Source organism: Euprymna scolopes, chromosome 24, assembly GCF_053919585.1.
Source record: "Euprymna scolopes isolate OS-2025 chromosome 24, ASM5391958v1, whole genome shotgun sequence".
In the NCBI taxonomy this organism is placed as follows: Eukaryota; Metazoa; Mollusca; class Cephalopoda; order Sepiida; family Sepiolidae; genus Euprymna; species Euprymna scolopes.
Genome location: NC_136505.1, coordinates 36,417,878 through 36,439,377, shown reverse-complemented (window position 1 = coordinate 36,439,377; position 21,500 = coordinate 36,417,878). Strand labels below are relative to the sequence as shown.

The window sequence follows — 21,500 nt, the reverse complement described above, 5'->3', positions numbered from 1 at the left end:
TGCGAAGGTAATTTTTTTACCACTGACGCTTCTCGCCGTTTTATGTGATTTAATCATAGTGGGTCTCTCAAGCCTCTTCCATGTCTGTGCATTAATAATGGAAATGTCAGACACACTATCAAGCTGTAGCATTATATTCTGTTTAAACACTTTGACCTGTACATATTTTCGGATATTTTGTTCCTCAGGTTCAATTTTCGTAAGTTTAATGGATGTCTTTCTACCAGATTTTTTTCTACAATTCGATGCTTTATGCCCTTTCTGGTGGCAGTTGTCATATTGTTTGAATTTGTAGGGACACTCATTGTACCAATATTTATTTCCACACCTCCAACATGGTCCAGGTGGATATTTCCCTGTTTCTTTCTCTGGTTATTTTTTGAAGTCGAATTTTTCTTTTGATTGCTCTTTTTAATATGCTACACTCCGCTTTCCTCTATGTCACAAGTGTCTTGTTTCAACGCAATAAACCGTTCACAGTCTTCCGCTAAGTTTTGTAGTTTTAAATTCGGTTCGTTTTCGAGTTTATTTAAAACACGACGCCTGATTTCAGCCTCTTTATTTAAGACCAGCCCTTGTACAGATATAAAACACTTAAATTACCTGCTGATAATTCCTTCAGTTTAAAATCGTCGCAATGCTTGCTCACTATACTTGTATAAGTAGTGAAGTCATCTTCCTCTCTTCTAGTAACATTCATACATTTATATAACCTATGGAAAAGAGACGTTTTTGCAAAAAAACAGTTCTGTAAGTAGCGTAACTGTTTCTTGGAAGCTCAAATCACTAGTCTTCTGGGGGAGAATAAAATTCACGAACTTTGTATGCTCGGCTGTTCCCAATTTCCTTAGCAAAAGCCTAACTTTTTCCGCGTCTGAGCAGGTACCACAATCCGATATAAAAATATCCTCATATCGTCTGTAGTACTGGACGAAAGTGACATCATCTAATTGAAATTATCAATAGCGGTCCACACAGCTGTTTGAGAAAATGTGTAATGATTACCGTCCGCTTTAATAACTGTGTCGCCTCCAGAATGTTCCTTTGTTCCTCCTGTGTTTTCATCAATATTTCCTCGAAGCGTTTCTGTTGTTGAAGCATTTTTTCAAATACTTGTTTAAATCTGTCTTCCCTTTCTCCTTGTTGTTGAATTTGCTGATTTTACAACGCGAGATTTTGCTCTGCCTGGAATTGGAACAATTCCGACAGTGAATCTTTGAATTTCCCATCCATCATACGAATTCAGTTTACAATTTACGCTTGTATTAAATAAATATTCCTTAGTAAAAAAAAAAAAACAAAAAAAATTTCTTTCTAAATTCTTTTGTTTGAATAACAACAGTTAAGCAGTCCTTTTGTAACTTAGTTTGTTGAACGCTATATTTCTAGTCTTACTAGAAACAATCCAGCGAAATAACATTTGTTTAACATTTTTTTTTATTTGCACGCGTTTTTACGTAGCAAAAATAAAATCCGTCGCAGTTAATATCCAACGAATTCGTAAAGGAAACGTTTTTGTTTCTTTTACCGTAGGAAAAATGGCTCCTGGTGAAGAAAAAAATTACCCTTTTTCCCTTTCCAAAACATTTGGTAAGTGTGTTCAATTATTAAATAATTGACAACATTTGTGTTTTTCGCTGTAGATTTTGGTAGCAAGTTTTTCCCGTCGCAAAATTACTATTGTAGTAATTAATTCGCTGTCAATCCTTGCGTATCAAAATATCTGTGTAAATGACGAAGGTGTTCTGCCATAAAGATTTTACGAATCTTTATTCCAATCACTTTTGTTGATTCTCTGCAGTGACGGTCGTTTCAATTCCTTGTCGCGAATCTGTTGTGTCGTGAACCAACAGTGAAAATAAGAACAATCAAGTCGAGGTTCGGTTAAGGAACAAGTGTATTAACAATAATGTACAAAGATAGGGAAGCGTGTATTTTTTATTTTTTTTACACAGTGATCACCACTTATCAAGGCCAGGGATAAGGGTTATTGCAAGTACATTACGTTAGTGTGGAAATTTGATGAAGTGTTTACTTAAGGGGGCGGTTCATTAGGAATTTGTTAACATTGGACTTGAAGACATCCAATTTGTAGTCCGGTGGGAAGCAGGCAGACGGAACGTGCCCAACAGTATATCTGCTGGGCACTCGGCTAGCAGTTTAAGTGCAGTCGCATCTCTCTCACCGGTGTTGGAATTACTAGCGCTATTTATAGTGCTAATCGGTGTAAATTCCTCTATTCAAGGAAGGCCGGTATAACAGTAGGCAACATTTTCAAAACTAAAATATGCACGCATACATAAATATATATAGACAGATTTTTTGTGTTTAATATGAACTTTTTATGCAAATATAAAGCATATATAAATCATGTAAAATACTTGCATTAATACAATTACACGTAATAGTGAATAAGAAAACCAAAAATGTAATGAATTAATTAAACTTAATGTTTAAAAGAATGTGCAAAGAAGTTAAATCGTTTGCTAGTTAAATAAATAGAACAAAGAGTATTTGATATCCCTGTCTCTTTCTCTCTTTCTCTCTCTCCCTATATATATATATATATATATATATATATATATATATATATATATATATATATATATATATATGTATATATATATATGTATATATATATATATATATATATATATAGTCATCCACATGGAATACTGTTTCAAAGCTCATCAGTGCGGCTAGATAGGCAACTGCCTCAAGTCAGGATCGAAACCCGACCGCCCAAATGACAATTAAGGCTTCTCACCATTACGCTGTGTGGGTAATAAATTAACGATAGTTTGGCATCGTCCAACTGCCTCCACTTTATTTATTTACACAAAGACCGTCGCTTAATAGGCTAATGACAGTTTGTATATCATTTCAAGATAGGGAGCATTATAGTCATCCACATACAGTACGGTTTCGCTGTTCCACAGCTCATCAGTGCGGCTAGACAGGGAAATGTCTCAAGCCAGGATCGAAACCCGATCGCCCAAATGACAGTCAAGGCTTCTCACCATTACCATTATATATATATATATATATATATATATATATATATATATATATATATATATATACGCGTGTGTGTGTGCTTGTGTGTGCGCGCGCGTACGCCGGTGTGTGTATTATTAGGTCAGGATTAAAATTGATCTATACTATAAAACAAGAGTGCCTATAGTAATATACACACCACGTGACCTTTGATTTTTTTAAAAACTACTCTGCAGTTTTAGGTTATATCTACGAAGACATAGATTTTGGAAATCTGTTTCTGTTAACAACATACGCCGTTTTCAATTTAAATAGAATATTGTAATGTAAATGGGGAATATAGAATATGTTATTCATTGAATGTTAATAAAAGTTTACCCAAACGTCTAAAACGCCAGAGAAGTTATTTTAAGCATCCAGGAGGGGAAAAAAGAAACCAATCATAAGATAAAGCAAAAATAAAAAGTGAATCAAATGACTGGTTGTCTATAATTCTCGCCTACTTCAAATTTCTAGTTAGCAGAATCAAATCTTTTTTGCCTCACCCATATCGTTTCCGAAGTAGCGATACGGTTATTGAATTTTTTAACCGCATTACGTCCGTTGAGAAAAATAGAACACACACACATACACTTACATACATATATACGTGTAGATTCTGCCCAGAATGGAAAGGATTTTATGACTTTTTTCATGTTCACTCGCATGTGATTTATTATCAATTTCTTCGACATTTTTATCTCCAGAATACTGATGATGTCCTATGAAATAGGATGAAACGTTGATTAACATTATTTTATAAATTCGCGGTTTTCCTTTTCAAATAATCATGCATATATAGTTATTGATATATATATATATATATATATATATATATATATATATATATATATATATATATTGATATGGAAAAATCGCGACCATATAAAGTGGTGTATATCAATCAAAATATATCTTGCTCTTTATCTATTGAGCACTCTTAATAACCTCGTAAAATTCATGAGTATAACTTGATATCTGATAATTAAAGGATTAAAAAAATCTGATGATAAAAAGTTAAAACGGAAATGGCAAACGAAACGCTCGATGGTCGGTGGTTTTTATTCGAACGCCTGTTTTCAAATGTGAGTTTATCCCTTAAGCTTTTAGATATTGTCGAACATTTAGGATAGAAGTATGGATTGTTTTTCTCAAATTGTATTTAAAATTATTATATTCATAAATAAGTGTTTGGCCGATTTTGTGTGGTTTTTTAGTTCGGTTTCCAGATAATTTAATTCATCAGGAGGGAACACACTAGAAAAGTATAGATTCCATCCAGTCGTATATTTTTCTTAGCTAGACAGGTGAAACAAACTGACATCAAAAGGAAGACGTATTCTCGAGAGTACAATAATACAATGACTCTCTAAAACTATCATAAAAAAGGGGACGCGGAAAACGGGGAGGATATAAAAACTAAATGCATAGTACACTATCGCAAATCCCCTCGCCCCAAAGGAGAATGTTACACTGCTATTATGGTATCGTGAGGAACAAACTATATTTACACCACATAAACATAGGGAAATGCCTGGGAGGAAATTATAACAAATTAAAATACACCACTCTACCACCTAAATAAATAAATGAAACGAGGAGTGACTCTAAAACTCCCTATGAAAATAGATGGTAATGCTTGGGACAAATTGTTACATGATAAGGGCTGTCCCCTTTTCATGTAAGTATAAAAATAGAGAGATTAGTTAAAATGAAAATAAGAGAAAACAGAAATCGAACCCTGGACATAAGTTTTAAAGAACAATAAGTTTAAATGGAATGTCCAGTCAATTGTTAATTCGGATGAAATAAATAATAAATAAACTATTCAATTGTTAAAAGAATGTGGATAATAAAATATGGGTTAAATAAATTAGATATGTAGGTTGAATTCCTTTGTAAAAACATCAAAGAAAAAATAGGTTATTGGGAAATCATAATGTTCGGGAAACGTGCAAAGTCGCGCATGTTGGTGACACGTGAATTTTGCTCACTGAGCCGGACATGAATGGATTTCTCAATATAGAAAGTGAGAGTTAGTTAGTTAGTTGGTCAGTGAGACAGTCAGTGAGAAACTCAGAGAGAGAGTCTGGAGTTGGGAAATCGAACGTCTTAGGAAGCGAGACGTCACTTTGAAACTAAAATGTGAAGCTTTGAATTCTTGATGAGGAAACCACAGCCGGTCGTGACGAAATAAACCATCATGTGTTTTATAAAACGTCGTCTTGTCTTATGATTCTTACAAAAAGGTAAAGTGAAAATTGTATTATATATCTGTGTTATAAAATGTCATTACATACACTTCTCGACATCTCATATCCACAATGTGAATCTACATCATATCTACACTAAGACTGTCTGAACACTGTCTCATCACTCAAAGAGCTTTCTTCTTCTACACATCTAAGGAATGAACATTTAATATATAAGAATCGTAATAACATGAACAATCTCTCTAAGTCTCTTACAACAACATCCTAATAAGACTCTTTCTAAGACTCTCTTTTAATGAAACCTCAAAATATAACAAAATGTATCATGACGACTGAAAATATACGACACTACAACGGAACTTAAGAACAAGGTCATGGGGGCACTCCGGCCATCCCCTTCAAAACAACTGATAATACCTGATATTATATTATAAAAATGATATATATTATAAAAATGATATATATTATAAAAATGTATATAGTGAACCACTCCTTAAAGAGGAAGTGATACCTAGTATGATTCTAACATGTAAACAGAAAAGATAATACAATACCATATCCGAAAGAGAATAGATAATACATAGGAGGGTTTTACCCCTATAAAACTGACTCGGAGACAAAACCATCTTTACACTTAAAATATACATATCCTATTATCATGAATTTTTAACCATGCGTATAAGTCGCTGACTCCGAAACATTTCCAACATTTCTATATCACTATATGTGATGAGGTTAAATGGGGGGGTGCGATGACAAAAGCAGAATAGTAATAGGAGCATTGTAATTAATGTGCATATTACCGACCCCCGTTCACTCGCCGGGGTTTCCTTAAAGTGTATATTTAAAGCAATTTGAAAACTTTAATAGGTCCTGGATATGACCTTAAACTATATCCAGTGGCGAGGCCCCAGCTTGCGGGCTTTGGGGAGTGTGGAGCCACCCTTTAATTGCCATTGCTCCCAGGTCCACTCTGACCCGGAGTGGTAGTACCTGTTAGAGTCCCAACTATAGGTTAAATAGAAACCGACTTGAAAACAACAAATATATTCTATTCAAAAATTTTTCTTAAAAATCTTTGGATTCGGCATTAAATAACCTGAAAAGGTTGATATGCCGTAAAACAAAAACAACCAAACCAAAACTTTAAGAGCATATATAAATATTGATATAAATATATATTTATATGACAATTTTTACCAGATGAAAATGCTCAATAATCGGGACATAACATCGGTACATGACGGAAGTTAACGTTTTAAGAATTACAATTTACAGCATTTATTATTTGAAATTAAAATGCGGATTAAAATTTATTATTTTCTTTTATTAACGGCGTATTTTATATTTTATTATTTGAAACAAGAGATATAGATAAAAATAAAGTTTGTACCTTCTAATTTTAACACGCACACACACACACACACACACACATATATATATATATATATATATATATATATATATATATATATATATATATATATACAGCAAACTTTGGCATTATATAATTGCCTTTCCCATCTTTTTGATAATTCTATACATCAATATATAAGGGCACTTAAGATGGCGGCAAAGAAATGAAACTTTTTCGGTTGGAAGTATAATCCACGTCTGATGCGTAAAACGGTTTCTATAATTATGTGAGATTTATTATTTTTTTTTTAGTTTGTTTTACTTATATTAATCGAAATATACATTTTTGAATTATTTTCATCGCTCACAATAAAAACGCCTCATCATATTTTCTCCGGAAATGGAATATTTTCCTTTTTATTTTTATTTTTCTGTTCTTAATTTTCATATTTTTATAACCCTACTTATATCACCAGATGCTAGAAACTAGAGGAAGAGGAAAATTGGTTTATGCCAATAATTTGGAGTAATGGAAAGCCTATTCGGTTTGAACTCTATTTCGGTAAACAAAATCACGTAACTAAAACGCCACATATGCGACTCAAATAACGTTATTTTGTAGATTGACCCTTTTTGGGTAGCATTGGACGTAATGCTTGGAATAAAACGTCGATAAAGTGTCTAATTTAATAATATTTACACAACTCTAAAAATACGTTATAGGTGATTTAGAATGATTAAACTCTGCCATGATAGAGACAAACAAATTCAAGTATATTGCGAAATGTGCCCGTGCCACGTGGGCACCTTGTCAAGTTAAAAAAAAAATGAATGATGCCATAATGGAAAAGAACTATCATAATCTTCACAAGCACTGTCTGTGATTATGCTCTCTGAGCGCTGAGGATTGATCTCTATAAAATTCGTTTAATAGTTTAGGATTTGTTAATACTTAAGATTAACCAATTATCACGTAGACACACCGGTTCTCGTTAGATCACCGAAGTTAAGCAACGCTGAGGCTGGTCAATACTAAAGTGGAGGACTATTTAGGAATTCCATGTGCTGTATGTTCTCTCCGCTTATCTCGGCATGGTTTTCAGTCGTCCTGGAATTCTCCTTGACACTGGACTCCAGCAGAGCCGATTCAGGAGAGGCGTGTTTGGGGATTGCGCAACTCTTCCTCAAAATTTCATGCGCAGCTACCCTCAAAGAGGAAATCCATTGTCTTGCGAGAGTTAACGGAGGTTTCCACTTCCACCGCTTATCAAGGCCGGGACGCCACTTGAGGATAATGGTTAGTGAATGTAAAGTGGTAGTTTAATAACCATTAATTGTGTAAATTGGATAGAATATGGTTATTTATGAGGACGTTTCAACAAGAATTCTTTATGATTGATATTTAAAAGGAACAAAATATCACATACTAGTAATATATATATATTCCTAGCAGGGCTATCAGGCGTTTACCGGGGCATAAAAGTAAATTTTAAAAAAGTGTTTATTTTATAATGAAGAAATAGGATAAGATGGTAAATATAATCATATGATTTCATTCTCGTTTCATATCTAAATGCATTCAAGCAGTTGTTTCTATATTTGCATTTTGTATGCACCCGATCCTTCTCTTCTGATGAGAAACATTTAGCTTCGAAATAGTATGCCCTAAAGAGTTGTTTCTTTATTTTTCCCTCATCTGTTGATTATTGTTCAGGTGATATAGGGTTATAAAAAAATGTTTTCTCATCTTTTATTTAATATTATTGCTTGCCCCACTGCATAGTGTTGAGCTTTTCTCATCTTGATAAGTTTTGCTTTATTAAAAATTGTCTCTTTGATAACACACACGCACACACACATACACACACACACACACATACACATATATATATATATATATATATATATATATATATATATAATTATTTACTATGATAACTAAATACCTACAGACACTAGTTTTTCGTCCTTTCGAGAATCATCAGTGCAGGGTGTAACGATTAACGGCAGTCGGGAGATTCGATTCCTCGGAAACAGAAGTCATGTCTGGCTTCATTAACAAGGACCCGAACCATTCGGCTACCTTCAACTGCGAGAGATACACTTGTAATTAAAGATTTTGTCTTTTTTTAATGCTTTAACGTTAGTCGGACTGATGTAGTCATTATATTACGATCTACGCATATGAGCTAAGTTGACGGACTTAAAAACTGAAAGTGCTCAATGTAAGAAACAAGTTTCTTATATATATATATATATATATATATATATATATATATATATATATATATATATATACGTGTGTGGGGGGGTGTGGGTGTTTGTTACTAATGGAAAAATTCCAATGTTTTTTCCGATTCCGATACAGTTACCGATTCTGTATTAAAGCCCCGATTCCAATACAACTACCTAACCCGATTCCGATTCTTTATAAATTTGTACATATTTTACTATGCATTAGTTCTTTTTACTGATTACCGTGATATATGGATTTTTGTTTTATTGGTACTTTAATATCAATAATAATGTATCATGTTATTTTTACTCCAATCAAGGAAGACAGTGTTTTGAACAAAATCAAATGATAAAAAGAAACAAGGAATCACTTTTGGCATCGCAAAATAGATATTTTTTCCAATTCCCTTAAAATTCCGATTTGTCAGATTCCCTATTCCGATTCTAATTAATCGTTCTAATACTAATATATTGTATTACATGTATATATGTTTTGGCGACTCATGCAGAAAACGGAGCATGATATTTTTTTTTAAGATAGGATTTTCAGATTAAATTTAGTTCTTATGGCATGAGTTGTTTATTACTTTCTTAAGCGAAAATATAGATTAATTACGAAACCCTTTTTTTGCACGATTATCTACATATCTCTCTCACACAGAAGAGACGTTGCGAGCCTATCCTTGTTTTATCGTTATTTCCATGGCAGGTGCTCGTCTGAACTCCAATCTCTGGCCCCCCTTCGCCAATCTTTCACGAAAAACACCCGTCTAGCTGGATCCACTGTGAAAAATTTTCTCCCACTCTATATCTGTGCCTAAATCAAAACGCGGATTCCATGAACAAAGCTTCTTTCTTAGAACTGCACGCCTGTGGAACTCTGTTCCGTCTGCCTGCTTCCCACTGGACTATAACTTGGTTGCCTTCAAGTCCAATGTTAACAAATTCCTAATGAACCGCCCCCTTAAGTAAACACTTCATCAAATCTCCACACTAACGTAATGTACTTGTAATAACCCTTATCCTTGAGTAGCTTCCGGGCCTTGATAAGTGGTGATCACTGTGTAAAAAAATATGTCTGCGGACGTGTTTGTACGCACGTGTCTGTTTTTATGTGTGTGTGTGTGTGTGTGTGTGTGTGTGTTACAGATTACGCAGGGCGTATGAGACAGTCGGAGATATAACCTATACTTTAAAAAATATGCTAACGGCTAGCGTCTTAATAACGCAACTTACTGTAAAAGAAATAGATTTGAAAAGGTAAAAAGTAAAAGAAATAAAGAAGTTTAGTAACAAAGGTAGCGGGGTCTACAAAAGTGACGTGATTTATATATTGATCTATCGTTATTTAGTTCCCAATTCTCATATAATTATCGATTCCGAAATAGACGTATCGACTCCGATTCCGCTTTTATACAAACCTCTAAATAGATTACAATAGTGTTATTTTATCACGATTACCGTTAAATGTGCTGATATTTTCTCAAATGTAAAAACGCACATGTGTGGGATGAGCTATCGATTTTAGTTTTACTTGTTTAAAATCAATTAATATTTATTATTTAGTAGGTAAAAATAAATTAATATTTATTATTTAGTAGTTTAAAATCAATTTATATTTATTATTTGGTAGTTTAAAATCAATTAATATTTATTATTTAGTAGTTTAAAATCAATTAATATTTATTATTTAGTAGTTTAATATCAATTAATATTTATTATTTAGTAGTTTAATATCAATTAATATTTATTATTTAATCCCTACTATCGGCAGTTTTGTGTTGAACAAAATAAAATTAACAAAGGCAATTAAATAGAATCGTTTTAAGCATCGGAAAATAGGCACAATTTTCTCCGATTCCAATACAGATTTCGGTACCTCCAAACATTCTAATTTTCCAATTAAATGTCCCAACACCAATAATAATATGATTATTTGCATATATATATATATATATATATATATATATATATATATATATATATGTATGTATATATATATTATCTTTGTTTTATTAAAATAGTGTACTTATATCTATATTCATTCAGAAAAGCGTATGCCGACAATAAGACTTCCTAATTTTATGGGTACTATTAGCTCTTATGCGTATCTAGCATAAATCTACACTGATTATAACTTTAATTGTAGCGTTTTAATTTTAATTCTAGCACCTCCTCCTGATTAACATGCATATTACTATATATAGAGTGTTATCAAAAATAATTTTATGTTTTGCTATTTAATATTTTTTTACTGGAACTTCTACTCATTGAAATTTACCAGGGTACTTAATGGTTTTAAAACGTTTGGTCTGCATAAAAAATCCAAGTGAGTAAACTAATTAAAATTGCAAAATTGTAATATTAGAGGGTACTGCCCATCCCCCCAAAATAGTGCCAGCATCGATTGGCATCACACCAAATAATGGAACGGTGAAGGAGTATTTGAAGTCTTCAGACTGGTGGGTGAGAACAATGACCAGCCCTATACGTGATGGCTGCGAAGTAGACTGAGACCTTGGCGTAGCTTATTGCTACCCCAAATCCAATAAAGAATAATATTTATTAGCAGCTAGAATTCCATGTCAAGCGAAAGTTGCGATAACTCTAATTCATTTGAAAAAATTATGGAATAGGATGAAGAGTATTGGAAATTTGGAAGGGATACTACCAGATTTTGTTTTTTATGTGAGCAATCTCGAATGGCGGCCTGTGCAAGAACTCAAAGTGAGTACGCATAATAATTTAATCGAAATGTTCATTTTTATTCACTTTTTTGTAAATTCAGCATTTTATTTCAAGTTGGCTTATTTAATATAATGTCTATTATTTGGAATATAAATTCGATATTTTCAAGCTTAAGTTTAATAATTTGTTGGAAATGTTTATATATTTCAAGTTTATCTGATTTATTTGAAATTGAACTTTTTTTTAAATTCGTAATGGATAATTTTTATTTGAAAGTTGATTATTTTAAGTTACATTTTTAATTCGAAATTTTTCAACATTTTATAAGAACATTTTATATTTGCATTTGGACTGTTTTTTATCATTTTGATTTGTGAATTTGTTTTTCAAATTTTGAGTCAAATAAAGTTTGGAGAATGTTCTATTGATCATAATCGTAAAAGAAAAATGTGCTTTCCCCTAATGGGAAAATAAACCGAGGTTTCACTTAAGAATGGTATTATCATGTGGCGTTGTCTTTGGAATCAGTTTATCAGAATATTCTATCGATTATTCTTCTACCCAAGGGCGTTTGTTCCCCGGTTGTGTCCTTTACGCTGGTAATCTTTAACTGCTATCTGAGTGCCATCTCTGATAATTTTAACAATCGGTTACCTCTCACAGAGGCCCGCAGCCAATTCTGAGATAACGGTGTAAAGGTTTGTCGGTGGTATGAAGGCCACCAGGTGAGGAGAAGAAACAGTGCGTGCTAGGGACAGAATACTATTATATAATTACACACATATTCATTAACATTAAACTTGAAACCAAAGATTTCTAGTTCACTGGAAATTGCCACGTGGTATTTTCCACAAATGGAATGTTCTAAGAACAAAACTTTGTCAAATGACCTTCCGTTTTATTTTGGATGCTGGTATGCAAAAATAAAGTTATTTTGCTTGCTTGTAGATGGATGAGTTTTTGAACGTTCGACTGATTTCATTAGATTAAATAAACTATTATCATTAAGGGAAGAATTATGTCATCTAAGTAGCAGTTCAATTAGATATATCGTGCAAAATAATGGTTCCTAGTCATAATAATGTTGAAAATTTCAAGAAATCGCAAAAGAAAACTTTCTTTTCCATTTGCAAATACATGGAGATTATTTCGTCAATGAAAAATGGTAACTGAGAGAAGCATTATGATGAACTACATCGTACGTCAACAATCATAAAATTAGAAACCAAGATCGTACGCTTATGAACACCTATTCGTTCTATATTATACGAAAACAAAAACCTATATGAGCGAACTCTATAGTACGCTAAGAAACACCTTGTCAGAAAAATACATAGACACAAACAACACCTAGTCAGCGAACTATAACGATTACGCACAAAAGCTTAGAAAACTACACAGAACCCTAAAACAAAACAGACTATCAACAACTATTTAATGAACACCATAATACTCAGTCAAAAAACTACGTGTTGGTTGTATTCTAATACAACCAACACGTAGTCAGCAAATTACAACGTACGCCAACAAACACTCAGTCATGAAAACCACGGCAACACACAAACAGTAAGTGTACATTGCATAGTTTATTTTACCGCTTAGTTAGACAGTGAGATGTTTATTACAGACAACATCTCTATAAATATATTATACAGGGCCATCAGTATTTATCGTTACAACTTAAAGTGGTTATATTTAAGAAATTAAACAAAATTTAGACTTTTTGCAAATGTATTATTGAAGAAAAGGCAATAGAAAGTTAATACACAAAATATTATTCCGTATGCCCACCATCTGCGCCAATAACTTGTTGAAACCGTTAAGGAAAAGACTTACATGTGTTACGAATTACTTTCTGAGGGGCTTTAGTCCACTCCTTCTCAGGGTTGACCTTCAGAGCTTCCCAACTTTAATGGTGAGTGGCCGAGACATTACTCTCAAGGTATGCCCAGATCCCAAAGTCAACAGGATTCAGATCGGGGGAAGATGGGGGGGCATTCCTCTTTGGGAATGAAGTGTGGGACATTCTCAGAAAGCCACTTCCCCTTTTGGCTCCATGTGAGTGTGCGGAGTCGTGCTGAAAAGACAAGGGGCGTTTTTGAAGTCCTTCTGTGTCCAGAGCAACAATGTGCCAACGCGGATTTCATCTTGATAGTTTTGCTGGTTCAATTTCACCCCCTGGTCAACAAAAAGCAGGGGAATTTTACCGGACTCTGTCACGGCTGCCCAGACCATCACTGAGGCGGCACATTTTTTCGTTGTCACCACTCGGGATCCTTCGTCCACATGCCTCGACCAAACCCGATCGTTTTGTACGTTAAAGTGGTATTCAACATCAGATTTATTCTCATCACTGAAAACGAGATTTGGTAGCATGCAATCCTGAATGCGGGAAAGAAGAATCTGGGATCTTTGGAGTCGTTTATCAACAACTTGAGCAGAAAAATGTTGTTCCTTGACATGCTTGAATGGAAACATCTTCAGGTCCTTTCAGAGTACAGTTGACATGGTCCCATACAACATTCTCGAATCTTTAGCCAGATTCTGGATGGGTCTCTTAGGATTCGTCCTGATTTTTTGTCTGATGGATTAAACAAGTTTAGGGGTTCTAGCTGTTCGAGGGCGACCTTACCCTGGCCTATTCTGAATGGTTTCAGTCTCCTCAAAACGTTTTAAAGTCCTCCACACCAGCATTCTGTTCACTTTCAGGCTCTTACAGATATCCTTCCTGGAGTTTCCTGCTTTAAACTGCTCAACAATTGCAGTCCGCTTGTCTAAAATACTACTCATAGTAATATTCTCGTATCTGAAAGTATAAAGATTCATGAATAAGTGTCAAAAATAGAGTATTACCGAGAGAAAAAAAAGACTGTAACGCTAAATATTGATGACTATGCAATATTTTTTCCAGATCTAAGCTATTTCCTTTTTATTTTAACGTATATTTCTTTTATCTTTCAGGTAAGACGTTTTCTGTAACGGACTGAATGTTTGTTTAATTCTACAGACGGTAAGTCAAATAATTTTCAATTTTTTCTACAATTTAAATATAGATATTTTAGTTAAATACAATGGGAAGTTATATCTTGTCTAAAATCTTTATTTTCAAGTAATGGTATCTCATTTAAAGCAATACTACTATTCTGAATGTCAGCGAGATATCTATATATTCAATGAGATAATTTATAGGTACCGTCGGTTTCAAATCTGACAATACAGAACCGTTTTAGATCCCCATATCACGCTCTCTTTAGCCAATCTACCTCCTGTTTATAGCCAGAAGTGGACATATACCTATACTTTACAACATCTCGTGCAAATTTCCCTATTTGTTTAAACGTTAAATTTTTAATGATTACACTCACAGACGCATTAAAATCCAATATTTTCAGACTTAATTAGAATGGATAATATTTATTTTATTAATGCCATATTATAGTTAACTCTTTGGTTCTATAAGGCTTATATTAGAGGCTTATATTCTTCTTCAATCGACCAATTTACTATGAATCAAGTGCCTTTTTTTTTAAAATACTTTAAAAAATCCTATCTTATATAATTTTTAAATATACTCCTCGTAAGTTTTCCTTGAAAACTAATTCATCAGATTAGACAAATTTAAAATTACATTTATAATTAACATAAACATTAACATTTTAGAATCCAAATTAAATTAAAATGAAAAAAAAAAATTTCTATTTATAAATTTAAATGTAGATTGTTTCTGTGGAGAAATGCTTATGCAGAAGACTATTGAAAATGGTATACTATACTAATAGAAACCTTTAAAATTAATGTTTCTATTTTATAAGCCATTCAATATCTAGTGATTTGTAGATATCGATTGACGTCACCTTTCTATTATTGCGCACAACACCGCATTTCCTATTCGAAATAATAAGGTAAAAAAGAACATCTACTATATGAATCTCACCTGACTGTTTCAATGTATGTATGCCTAAAACATTTCTCAGCGGTATTGGATCAGATCGAACCCTGTACCGTCTGAAATGGCGATGTCTCAGTCGAATAATATGTGAAAATTAGAAAAACAAAGGTCAATTATTTCTTATAGAAATAAAGGTTTGCAATAAGTGAGCGTAGCAAAATATTCTTCTTTCATGAAAATTTAGTCAAACGCGCATGCGCGAAAAAGTTATTTCTTGCATTAGTTGCAATAGAAGACAAAAACGGCATTACTTCGTTGACGCGAGCATGGAGCACTGGTTATAGTGACAGCTTCGTTACCTTAAGGTGGCACGTTCGTGTCGTCATGTCGGACATTCTTTTCGATTCTTAAAGTTTTAATATTTAAAAAGGGGTATTTATGTCGGTCTTTCTGTTCGTTTATTCTGTATTTGCCTTTTTTTTCTATCTCGTTCGCTGTTTTGATCGTTTTTGTTTTTTTCCGATATTTTGGAAATGTTAACATTTAAACAGGGTTATGTATGCCATATTTTTTACTTCGCTTATTCTTCATTTTCCCTTTTATTATTGTTTTGTTTTACCCCCGACACACACACACACACCTCAGCACACCTGGGCAAGGCCGGGTACTCCCGCTGGTGTAATATATAAAAGGCACAATGTGTGTATGGTAATGTATGTATGTTTGTATGTCTCGCTAAAACTTTTGTCAGCCGTATCGAATCGGATCGAAATCGGTATTTTGTGAAAAAGCGATTGCTAAGTTGCATAATATATAAAAATTAGAAAAAAAAACTGTTAATTATTTCGTATAGAAATAAAGTCAAGACCCAAAGAAGTGTCAGTAAAATTTTCTTACTAATATTAGTATTTAAACAGTGTTGATTTGTAATTTTGGTGGATAATTATATAAAAACACAACATATTATTTATTTTCATTTTTAATCAGATGTTTAAGTAAACTGAAGGGGAAGTTTTTATTTAAACGAAACCAAGATTCCAATCAATAGGCTTAAAAAGCAATATTACGCTACAATTACAAAGAAGTACCACGGTGTTTACGAATATTCCCAGTAATTATATTTATAAAGCCATATATTTATTCCAAAGAAAATAGGAAAATAAGCATATTTATTTAAAGAAAAACCAATTATGCCAAACTATTTTTTTAAACTTATTTTACAACATTTTTACATTCTTTTCATTTTTCTTTCTTCTGAATTATCACCGGTCTCCTATTTATTTTGCTAGTTTATTCTTTAAACTTATTTCCTTTCAATTTTTTGATCGATTTGTTGTTGATAAAAAACTATACTTTCATACAAAACGAAAATTGTCCACATATTTTATGTACAAGACTTTCCAGTGCGTGCTCACATGCATGTCTATAGTAAAATAAAACGCCCACGTTTTCCACTCTGTCAACTTCACGAAGAACAGGAAGTGAACGTGCACTGAATGATTTAAACGAATATAGAGATTAAAAAATATGTTCATTTCACAGTTCACTTTGCGTTTTCAATAACCGTTAACAAGGCAAAGGGGCAGTTTTTACATTTATGTGACTAACATGTACACCTAGATTGCTTCTCACATATACAAGTGCATGTTGCTTGTTCTACAGACGTAAAACTTAGATAATTTCTTTATTTAAAACAAATTGAGCCACAGCAACGCGTGGCCGGGTACAGTTTATATATATATATATACATATATATACATATATATATACATATATATGTATATATATGCATATATATGTATATATATACATATATATATATATATATATATATATATACTAGACCACCCGTGACCCGTTGGGTCAGTACGTTATATTAGCTATGGAATTCATGTATGAGCGTGACACTTGTGGCATAAAGAAAATAGTTTTTTTTTACATAACAGAAGCATTTCTATGAAAGTATATTAAAATGAAAAAAGAATATAGATAGATTTCTATGAGTCGTTCTGTTTATTATAATTGTTATTTTTTTTAAATTACAGTTACTGAATTATAAGTGGTTGGTCATACTTATAGGTAAATATGCACTGAACAGGTATCATAATCCTTATTATAGTTAAATTCAAATTTTGATATATCATCTTTTAAATGAAATTGTTAGTTGAAAGTACAGAATAATAAAAAACACACTCTCCACATGTTAATAATGGCTTTTTAAATAGAAAATGAAAATAAAATGTAACTTTTTTCATTTAATTTAAGCAAACATTCAGTACCCATTGTGTAAAATATTTAATTTGTATGTTAATAATAAGGTCAATAAAATTAAGACAATTCTTTTCTATTTACATTTTTTGTACAATTAATTTTTTTAAAGAAAACTTTTGTTATCCTTTTGCTTAATTGAGACTTCTTATTAGGTTCTAACTCTCTTATATCCAGATTAATTATATTAATCAATTTATTTTATTGAATATGTATCGCTGAAAAGCACGGGTGCTTAAGCACTTATTGTACAGAAAATAAATATTGTATTCATATGCTAATAATAACGTCACTAAAACTAAGACAATACTTTTCTATTTACAACATTTTTTGTACAATTTGAGTGTTTTAAAAAAACTTTTATGTTTTCCTTTCGCTTAACTCTACTGAGTGCAACATATAGTTGACCATGTTGAAAGACAGGTTTGTCTAGATAAACTAAAACTTTATGTAAGGTCTGTCCTTGAGACTTATGAATAGTCATAGCAAATGCTAATTGTATAGGAAACTGGACTCTGGCAAACGGAATATTGTCACCTTCAGATAAGACCATTTTCAATCTTGGAATTAAAACGATTTCTCCTTCAAACTGTGATGCAATAATTTTAGCAACAATCAAATTATTATACAGCTCCTCTATTATTAGTCTTGTACCATAACATAAGCGTGGTTGATCAATATTCCTCATACATATGATTGGAGCTCCTTTCTTGAGTTCAAGTTTATGTGGAGGTAATCCTGATAACTCTATCGAATCAAGAAATTCTGTTGGGTAATGTGTAGCTTCTGTTCCTTCAAGAACAGAATTAAATGACAAATATTCTTTGACTTGCCCAGGAAATTTTTCAATACAATTATGATTTATTGCTCTAACTGTATCATTAAATGGTACTAATATGCAATTTTCCGCAAACATTTCTAGATTGTCAAACGAAGGATAAATGTATTCAATGCATTGGTCAACATTATCTGCACGGATTATCAAATCTTCAGGCAGTTCAATCTCACCATTTTCATTTTTTTCAAGTTTGTCTTCACCAATCTTTATAATAAATTTAGAGTATTCATCATCATCATCTTTAACTCTCATGTTTTGTTTTAAATAAAATTTCTTAAATTTACGCCACAAAAACGACTCTTTGATGCAAGCATTGTAAATGTCAGCATCATTTCCTCTTTTTATAACTGGTAGTAGTTGCCTGAAGTCACCACTGCACACCGTCAATATCCCTCCGAATGTTTCATTGTTTCCACATATATCCTTGAGAGTCCTATCGAACGTCTCTAAAGTCCCCCTTCTTATCATTGGACATTCGTCCCAAATAATAAGTTTTGCTGCCCTTATCAAGTTGGCTGTTTCTGATTGTTTATCAAAATTACAAACATCATTTTCTCTTACATTGAGAGGAAGCTTGAATCTGGAATGAGCAGTGCGACCACCAGGCATCAATGTTGCAGCAATACCTGATGATGCTACAGCCAGTGCAATTTGTCCTAAGCTCCTTACTTTTGAAAGAAGAAGTTTTATTAAGAAGGTCTTTCCTGTGCCTCCTGGAGCATCGATGAAAATCAATGAAGAAGAGTCTGTGTTAAAGCAACTGCATATAAAGTTGTAGATGATCGATTGTTCGTCATTTAATAAATGTTGATGTGTCTTTACATATGTCATTTGCTCTGCTATATTGTAACTTTGCTCATCCATTATGGCTCTATTTATGTGAATCACATTAGGTAAATTCTGAGGCAAAGGCAATCCAAAATCTTGCAGTGATTTGTCAGCAGCACAAAGTTTATCATTTATGTACCTCAACGTGTTGTTGATGGCATTTTTATTGACCATGTTCTGATTGTTGACTTGGATTTGCATTGCATTGTAGTAATCCATTGCCATGGAGTTGGAAAATCTTTCCCACAACTCAAGAGGATTTGAACATTCTGTGTTTAAAAGTATCACAATAAACAGATCCCTTATCGCTCTTGGCATTCTCGTTTTATCTGCATCCTCCATTGTTTGTATCCAGTGGTTGTCATGAAGCAGTAATCCTCTTTCTTTGCAAGCAGTTTTAAATAATGGGCATATATGACCTGCTACAGTTCGCAGAGATTCAAAAGAATTAGGTCCTTTTACATGGTGAAGTAGTAGCCGCAAAAAGTACAATTCACCACTATTTGGTGAGACTGTGTACATACGACCAAGAATATTTGCTTCAAAACCTCCTGGGTGGTCAACTATTCTTCTACCCATTTTTCTTCTTTGCCATTTCTTATTTTGCAACACATAGTATTTTGGGACATCCGAGTAATAGAGTGTTCTGGCAAATTCATCATTCTGGCAAATATTGAAAAACTCTGTTAGAGTTGTGCAAGAAGCATTTCTATTAAGGTCTCTGTTGCTTGTCCTTTGAATATAGATCATATGTTGATCAGGGAGATGTATCTGAAGACGAACAACTGCAGGTTCTCTAACATGAATTGGAAATCCCAGTATCATCGAAACTGCTTCTGATGGTCCAATATATCTTCCTGCCAAGTATTGCTTAATTTCGTCTTTGCTTACACTGAAAACTGCCTGATCGCTTCCCTTTAATGTATATTTAATTACATATTTAATGGATTTTACAGAAGTGCATATTTCTACATTTAAGTGACAATTAAATAACTTCAAGAGAGTCATGTTGTAAGGTACAACCCATTTGGAAGTTATAGGTTCATTTCTACCTTCTTTATAGCCTTGATGACCTCCCATTTCTGGTGACCTTCGCCTATAAATAGGGTAGGAATCATATCCACATCTTGTTTCATCACTATATGGTTTTGGGTACCTCTTTGAACAGCTCCCATTTTTCCAGCACAGAGATGTACTGTTGCAGTTTGGTCCATGTATCATATGCGTCAATACCAATTCATGTTCTTCTGGATGTTCGACTTTATTTGGTATTTCAGCTTGAACAAAATCATCATAATTCTGGGGTCTGGGTTTAGATTCTTCTTCCATCCATAGCAGGCAATGTAGGTGTGGTAAACCTCTTTTCTGGTATTCAACACTTATAACGTAGGCAATACAATTACCCAACAGACCTTGTGTTCCTGTTAAATATTTAATGAAAAGTTTTCTTTTTAAATCAAAAATTCTTGCAATTATGTCTGGTCGATCGTGAGGAAATTGGTTCTCAATGAGATTATCCTTAATCTCAGGCCAATTTGGATTGCATGTCATTGTGATGAAGTAAGTTGCAGTCCCATATTTTCTAACATACATCATAGCATCTTGACATCTTTCCATCATATATCGTGGACCACCAACAAATGTTGATGACAAAATAACTGTTCTGCCTATGTTACTAAGATCATCATTATCATGTAACGCATCGACAAAACCTCTGTATGTTGTAGATCTAAGAGAGGATTGATTCAATCTAATGTAGTTCAAACGATCTACTTCAATTTTTCCTGCCATATCCACAACATACTGCTGAAACAATCTCCCACCTCTTAATATTTGGTTAAATTCATCATCACGGATCATAATGCGGTAGGCATAATAACGCATAGCAGTTAATTTCCGGTTATTTGTCATTGTCATCTCGGGATGCCAGCCATCCGCACCATCAGGTAAAAACAGTACATACTGTAGTGGATCATATGATCGATGATATTCCGATATTGTTTGAAGCTGACCACCTTTTTCTCTCAATATTATGTGGCGTGATGTTGTTTGCTGTTCATTGTTATTTTGAATAATAATTCCTAATTCAGCTTGTTGCTGATCCACATTGGTTTCGTCGTTGATTTTGGTTTTTTTACTTTTTATTTGG

The 21,500-nt window shown here is 33.0% G+C and overlaps 2 protein-coding genes across 2 annotated transcripts in view; one reads left to right on the top strand and one right to left on the bottom strand.

The window, feature by feature from the left end:
- Positions 1 to 13,556: 13,556 nt before the first annotated feature.
- Positions 13,557 to 14,006, bottom strand: LOC145246485 (uncharacterized). Its single transcript, XM_080108104.1, has one exon. It carries the CDS (start codon positions 14,004 to 14,006, stop codon positions 13,557 to 13,559), a length of 450 nt encoding a protein of 149 aa, XP_079964230.1.
- Positions 14,007 to 14,486: 480 nt separating this feature from the next.
- The window catches only part of LOC145246655 (neuronal acetylcholine receptor subunit alpha-10-like), a 1,821,427-nt gene continuing 1,814,413 nt past the window's right edge, over positions 14,487 to 21,500 (top strand). The window contains exon 1 of the mRNA XM_080108363.1: positions 14,487 to 14,538. The gene's annotated coding sequence lies outside the window, so the exon portion shown is untranslated. The remainder of the gene's footprint in view (positions 14,539 to 21,500) is intronic.

What these genes read in the sequence shown, in the direction of transcription:
- LOC145246485 (XM_080108104.1), bottom strand. Translation starts at nt 14,006, where the DNA reads ATGTTTCCATTCAAGCATGTCAAGGAACAACATTTTTCTGCTCAAGTT.